At 49.2% G+C, this 7,034-nt stretch overlaps 1 protein-coding gene across 1 annotated transcript in view; it reads left to right on the top strand.

Moving 5' to 3' along the window:
- Positions 1-828: 828 nt before the first annotated feature.
- CCSAP (centriole, cilia and spindle-associated protein) overlaps positions 829-7,034 on the top strand; it is a 48,342-nt gene continuing 42,136 nt past the window's right edge. The window contains exon 1 of the mRNA XM_006868571.1: positions 829-1,186. Within this exon, the coding sequence (XP_006868633.1) occupies positions 829-1,186 (358 nt within the window). The remainder of the gene's footprint in view (positions 1,187-7,034) is intronic.

Here is a 7,034-nt window from a genome sequence, read left to right as displayed (position 1 = left end):
GGGAGGCGTTTGTTCCCACTGGGATTTAGGCGGCGCTTTGGCTCGCAGCTGCAGCAGGAACATCTGCCTCCACGTCGCGCCGTCAGCGACATCTTGCTCAGGAGGAAAGCGATGGGGGAGCGCAGGCCGCGTTGAGCTGCTTGCTGTTCCACAGGCGCCGCGGCCGGGGCCAGAGGAGCCAGCGCAGGCGCCTGCGAGGCCGGAGGAGGAACCGGAGGAGGTAACATCCGCCGCCCTAGCAGGCTTGGGCGTCCAGAGGCCCTCGGGCTCCCCGTGGGGCCCTTCCCCCGCCCGGCCACTAGCGCCCCCGGGTCCCCTCAGTCCCACTTCGTCCCTCCCACTGGGCCCGTGCTCCAGGCTGCCACCCCCTGCGGCCTCCGGCTCTCGACCTCCGCGTCGTCCCCGCGGTAACGCCTCCCCCAGTTGCGGGTCTTGCTCTCGCCCCCTCTCCAGAGAGCCCGCCGCCTGTCGCTGGACCACGCCCGCCACGCTCGGGGTAGGGAGGGGGACGTGGGCGGGGCGGGCCAAAGGGGGCGAGCACCTCCCGGCTGGGGCCGTTCCTGCCCCCAGGCTCCGCCCTACCCGCGCGGCTGCCCCCCTGCCCCCTACAGTCCCGCCCCTCCAGGGCGGGGCTATGATTTTCAAAGTCGCGGCGGGAGCAAACCGGGCCTGGGAAGGGGCGGGGCCGCCAGGCCAGTCCTCTGTTTCGTGTCCTGATCTCTTAGGTGGCGGCGGCGGTGGCAGCTCCAGCTGCCCGACAGTAGAGCCAGGACTAGCCGAGCGCGCTTGGACGCTAGGTGGGAGGGCGGAGCGGCCCGAGCCGGGACCATGTCCCCTGGGAGCAAGGTGAAGAGTGAGTACATGAAGCGCTACAAGGACCCCAGGTGGGACATGTACGGGCCCTGTTACCGGGAGCTGCTGCATTACCGTCTGAGCCGCCGACTGCTAGAGCAGGCGCACAATCCCTGGTTTTGGGACGACTGGGGTCCGGCCAATTCCTCGGACGACTCGTCGTCGTCGTCGGGCGGCGGGGGCTCTCTGTGTCCGGCGCCCCAGGGCGTCCCGGTCCCGCCGACCTCTCCGCCCAGGCCCTCGGCGCGGGAGGACCCGGACAAGCCTAAACGCAGCGCCGCTCTGGAGCTGGAGGCCTCGGAGGACACGGACGCCGGCGCCGCGAGTCCTTCAGGTACTCAGTCTGGGCGCCAGATCTGGGTCAGGGTGGCGCAGCTGACTTCCTTCGTTGGGGAACCTCCTCCGAGAGAGTGCAGTTGTTTGGGGGGATCTTAGTTCTCCTCCTTGCTGTTTCTTGCAGTGCTCAGGGTCAGCTCTTCTGTTAGTATTTTTGTAAACTAAGAATCTGCGGCTTGACAAAATACAGGAGGTACTCGCCGGCCTCCCTCTCGCCTGTGTTTCCAGATTAGTTTGCCTTGGGCTGGGCCAGCTGTAAAGTTAGGCGAGTGTCTCTTTCGAAACCTGTGGTCTTTAAAGAAGGTCATGAGTCACTAATGTTTTTTAAGCATTTCTTTCTTTCTTTCTTTTTTTTTTTTTTTTGGTGTGAATTAAGAAGGTTTACAGAAGTTTTACATTCAACAAATCAGACATTCCTTTTCATTTCAATGATTGTTAACCTCTCAATGGATTACATATCCCATTTCCTCCTAGTGGGTCTAGTTTTCATTACGCCTTCTTCCCCAACCTGTTTGAATTTTGTCCGTAGGTAAAATTTTTTCATCATCTTGAGTGGTTGACCATATTCCATGGTGGGCAGATTGCACTAATGTTGTTGCCCCCCCCCCCCATACACTGTATGTACAGGTTGATTGAAAATTGACTTAATCCTACTAGGATTAAGCATCCGTTTTTGCAGCAAGGAGCACCAGCTTTCATCTGACTCTCAAAGGTTACTCCAGAGTTTAGGGACCACTGAGTAGGCTTTCTGCCCTATGAATGAATGTCCTCAGTTTCTGTATGAACTCTGACCTCCCTGGCTTCTCATAAGGAACATTTTTGCACTTGTTTATGCAGACTGGTTGGTGGGAGAATATTCCTTTAAATGTTGGGTTCTCTCTGCATCTTAACCGGCCCATCCTTCCTCTTCCATACATCAGAAAACCTCTGGTGAAGCCGGAACTGAAAGAGGGCTCCTGGCTCTGTGCGTTCCTGTGGTGCTCAGCTGTGGCCCTACTCCACTCTTTCCTATCAAAGGATGCAGAGCTGGGGCCTCAGTATGTGGGGCTGGGTGGATGCTGTTGCTAAGGGTTGAATTCCTCAGAAACCATCCAGGTTAATGAACATTTCATCCTGCTACTCCAATTTATTAGAGCATAGTGGTTATGAATTGGGCTCTGAACTTCAAGGTCAGCAGTTTGAAACTACCAGCTGTACCATGGGAGAAAGATGAGGCTTTCTACTCCTGTAAAGATGTACAGCCTTGGAAACCCTGTACGGGGTCGCTATGAGTCGGAACTGACTCCATGGCACATAACCACCACCGCTCCTATTTATTGGAGCAACAATCCTAAAAGGTCCATAGCACCTTTTTTTTTTAGATCAGTTTTGTAGATGAAAAGATGGATGCTCAGGATAACTTTGCTTTTGTTCGTTTACCCTATTTGAGAGAGTTGATCAGATACATATCCAGGGCTACTCTGACAGGGTGAGGAGAAGAGGAAATTTAGAACTTCCTAATTCTAAATTTAGTAAACTAAGGTCAGCAAAAAAAGAGGAAGACCAGTCAACGAGATGGACTCATACAGTGGCTGCAAGCATGGTTGTGTAAACATTACAATGCAAAGGATGGCCCAGGATAAGACAGGGTTTACTTCTGTCGTACATGGGGTCGCTGTAAGTTGGAACTGACCTCACAACACCTAACTACATCTTTGCTCTTGGTGATACAGTCTTTACCTATTCTCAGTTTATTATCTGTGGTGGTGATGTTACCTTCCTAGTATCATACGTTGCTTGTGAGTACCCACAGATTCTTCATGCTTCAGCGATCATTTGCTCGAAATTCAAGTTAACAGAAGGTAGAGGGGTCGGGGAAGATGCTTTCCGAATAATTCTTGTGGGCGCTGATCTAAATTATGAACTGTAGACTAAATTGGTCACTCTCTCCTCTCGTGTGTTTTTCTTCTCTGTAATTGTTTGGGAAGGAGTACATGTTAGTACAAATTGACAGAGCACTGTAATATGGTTGTTGTCTTTGCTTACCTATTCAGGTTTGTTCTGAATCCTTGGTTATCTGGGTTTCCTTGGCTGTATTGAATCCTTCCCGTAGCCAGGGTCAGGTAATTTTTCCTTCGTGTGGCACTGTAGGAGAAGCACTCGACCGTAAGATCAGTTTGAACCACAAGGCTGGCGGTTCAAACTCACCAGCCGCTCTTCGGGAGCTCTATACAGGGTCACTGTGAGTCAGAACCAACCTGACGGCACTTAACACCAACAGGGATGCTTAGTGGGGTGGCGCTGTATGATAAGCACTGGATCGCAGCATCGGTTTGAGCAGTAAGGTTAGAGGTTCAAACTCAACAGCCATTCCTCAAAAACCCTATATAGGGTTGCTATGAGTCGGAACTGACTAGACGACACTTACCAACAACAATGCATGAGTACTATCTTTTAGAGAGATCAGCATGAGACTAGTTTCTGTGAAGCAGAGGTTAAAGAACGATTTCCCAAATGTCCAATGTTTCTAACATGTTGTTAATGTGCTATGGAGTCAGTTCCAACTCATAGCGACCCTGTACAGGGTTTCCGAGGCTGTAAATCTTTATGGGAGCAGAAAGCCTCATCTTTCTCCTACGGAACAGCTAGTAGTTTCCAACTGCTGACCTTGCGGTTCACAGCCCAATTTGTAATCACTACGCTATCAGAGCGCCTTTCTAACACGTTGTTGTTGTTGTTATGTGCCATCGAGTCGGTTCCGACCCATAGAGACCCTGTATAGGGTTTCCGAGGGTGTAAATCTTTACGGGAGTAGAAAGCCTCATCTTTCTCCCGCAGAGCAGCTGGTAGTTTCGAACCGCTGACCTTAAGGTTCACAGCCCGATTCGTAACCACTACGCTAAACACGTTAGGCCATCCATAAACCTTGATATTAATCACCACTCTGCCCCTCCCTTGTGCCCCAGGGTTCTGCAACACACTGCAGTGTCTCATAGAACTCTCAAGGGTCAAAGGACATGGCTCACATGATTGTGGAGAATGGTGGTGGTGGTCATGTGCTGTGGAGTCCGTTCCGACTCATAGCGACCCTGCATAGGGTTTCCGAGGATGTAAATCTTTACGGGAGCAGAAAGCCTCATCTTTCTCCCATGGAACAGCTGGTAGTTTCGAACCTTGAGATTAGCAGCCCAATTCAAAACCACTACGCTACCAGAGATCCATTGTTCTGAGATCAGTATGCAGGAATCTCCCCACCCACATAGTCTCCGGAGCTGAGGAACTCTAATCAACAGGTCCGATGACAAGTTGTTGATGAGTGAGTCTTCCAAAGCTGGTGAAGCAGATCAGGTGATGATGGGCTGCAAGTCTCAGGGACAGGAGGTCAGATGTCATGAGCTAGATGCAACATCCAGGGCAAGAGAAGAAACTTTGCCAAGGTATTCCCATATACTGGACTCAGACCATACCCCTGAGGAAAACTAAGGGTGCTGGTTTGAGTCATACCCTCTAGTAAGGTGGGGACATTCTTAATCTTTAGCTCCACCTTAATCTTCACTTGTTATTATTAGATGCCCTTGAGTTGGTTCCATTTATAGAGACCCTAGGCCAGCTAGTTGGTACTGACTCGTAGTGATCCTATGCATAAAAGAACAAAACACTGCCAAGTCCCACCCTAGCCTCAAAATCATTGCTACAGCTGAACCCATTGCTGTGGTCACTGTACCAATCTATCGCACTGGGGTCTTCCTCTTTTTTCTTCAACCCTCCACTTGACCAAACATGACATCCTTCTCCGGGGACTCATCACTCCTGATTGTATGTCCGAAGTATGAGAGACAAAAAGTCTGACCATCCTGGCATCCAAGGAGCGTTTTGGCTGCACTTCTTCCAGCACAGATTGGTTTGTTCTTTTGTCTGTCCGTGGCACTTTCAATATTCTCCTCCAACACCGTAACTCAAAGGCATCAGTTCTTCTCTGGTCTTCCTTATTCACTGTCCAGCTTTCGCATGCATATGAGGTTATTGAAAATTCCATGGCTTGGGTCAAGTGCACCTTAGTCCTCAAGCTGACATCTTTGCTCGTGAACACTCTAAAGAGGTCTTGTGCAGCATGTTTGCCTCCTGAAATACGTCGTTTGACTTTTTGGCTGATCTCTCACTGCTTTGTTGTGGTTGATTATGTTCCTACTTCCAAGGAACAGCTGGTCAGTTTGACTTTGTGATTAGCAGTCTAGTGCTTGTCCTACAGCACCCCACTTGGCCCCACCTTAATCCTTATTTCCTGTTGTCATTGTTGTTAAACACCTTCCAGTTGGATCAGACCCATAGTGACCCTGTATAGTGTTTCTGAGGAGTGGCCAGAATCCCACTTTAATCCTGCCTCATTAGCTCTGGTAGTGTAGCGGTTACAAATTGGGCTGCGAACCGCAAGGTCAGCAGTTCAAAACTACCAGCTGCTCCGTGGGAGAAAGATGAGGCTTTCTGCTCCCGTTAAGATTTACAGCCTCGGAAACCCTGTTCAGGGTCGCTATGGGTCGGAACCGACTCAACAACAACAACATTTAACAACAACAACAACATTAGCAACTTACTTCAAAATGGACCCATAATTTCTGGCATTGTTGTCGTTGTTAAATGCCATTTACCCATAGCGAGGAGCAACTGGTGACTTGAACCTCGGACATTGCGGTTCAAACTGACTTTGCAGTCCAGCGCATTAACCCACAGCACCATACCAGGACTTCAATTAAAGGCATAGAAGTTAGGGTTTATAATGCACCACACAGTGAAACAATATGGCTAGAAGAGACACATAGATCATTATCTGTCCTGCAACTAGGCATTCATTGAAATGGATTGGCAGTAGGGTGGCCACAACAATGGGCTCAAACACAGCCACAGCTGTGAGGGTGGCTGAGGACCAGTTAGTGGTTTGTTCCCTTTCATACATAAGGCCTATGTGAGTGGCGCTGACTTGATGGCACCTAACAATAAGAACAGTATTTTCTCGCTTAGGCATCAGGTAGATGAAAAAGTGTCTTTTCCACTTCCACACTCACAAGGTCTGCTGGAATCTCTGCTGGGCAGGACTGAAAATCCTAGTTTTGATGAACCATCTTGAGTTTCTATCAAACACAAAAATTTGGTTCTTATTTTTACTAAAGCCATATATGCACATAGAATGTTACAGTGCTATGTGATATGTTACAAAAGTGTAACAATTACCCCTCCACCACCTACATGCACACATATGCACATGCTGTTGTTGTGTTGTTAGGTGCCATCAAGTTGGTTCCGACTCATAGCACCCTATGCCCAACAGAATGAAACACTGCCCCATCCTCACAGCCCATTGCTGCTGCCACTGTACCAATCCATAGCCACTGTCTATTCCTTAGGAACCACTTCCAACATTTCTGGTTGTTCCGTAGTTATTTCTACATGTCCGTATTGCTGCATGGCTTTTATCAACACTTCTTGATTTATTTTCAGTTTTTTTAGTATTATGTATTCACCTTGATTCTTTTTTTTTACAAACCATTCTTCTATCCATGTCAATTTCCCATCCCTATGCTTTCTCAATACAGTGATCATAGTGTTTGATGGATTTAAATCTATTTTCTGCAATAGCTCACTACTGTGCCTATGGAGAAATTGTTATTCAAAGGTGACTGGGGCTGCTGACCACAACTCCTTTCTCTTTCTTTCATAATGTAGTTAACTGTCCATCTTGTCATTTCAGAGGCATCCTGAGAGCCCTGGGGGTGGTACAAATGACTAAGCTCTCAGTTACTAACCAAAAGGTCAGCGGTTCAAACCCTCCCAGTGGCACCATGGGAGAAAGATCTGGTGGTCTGCTTCTTAAA

The sequence above is a fragment of the Chrysochloris asiatica genome, unplaced genomic scaffold (assembly GCF_000296735.1).
Source record: "Chrysochloris asiatica unplaced genomic scaffold, ChrAsi1.0 scaffold00119, whole genome shotgun sequence".
Classification (NCBI taxonomy): domain Eukaryota; kingdom Metazoa; phylum Chordata; class Mammalia; order Afrosoricida; family Chrysochloridae; genus Chrysochloris; species Chrysochloris asiatica.
This window is presented reverse-complemented; position numbering and strand designations above follow the sequence as displayed.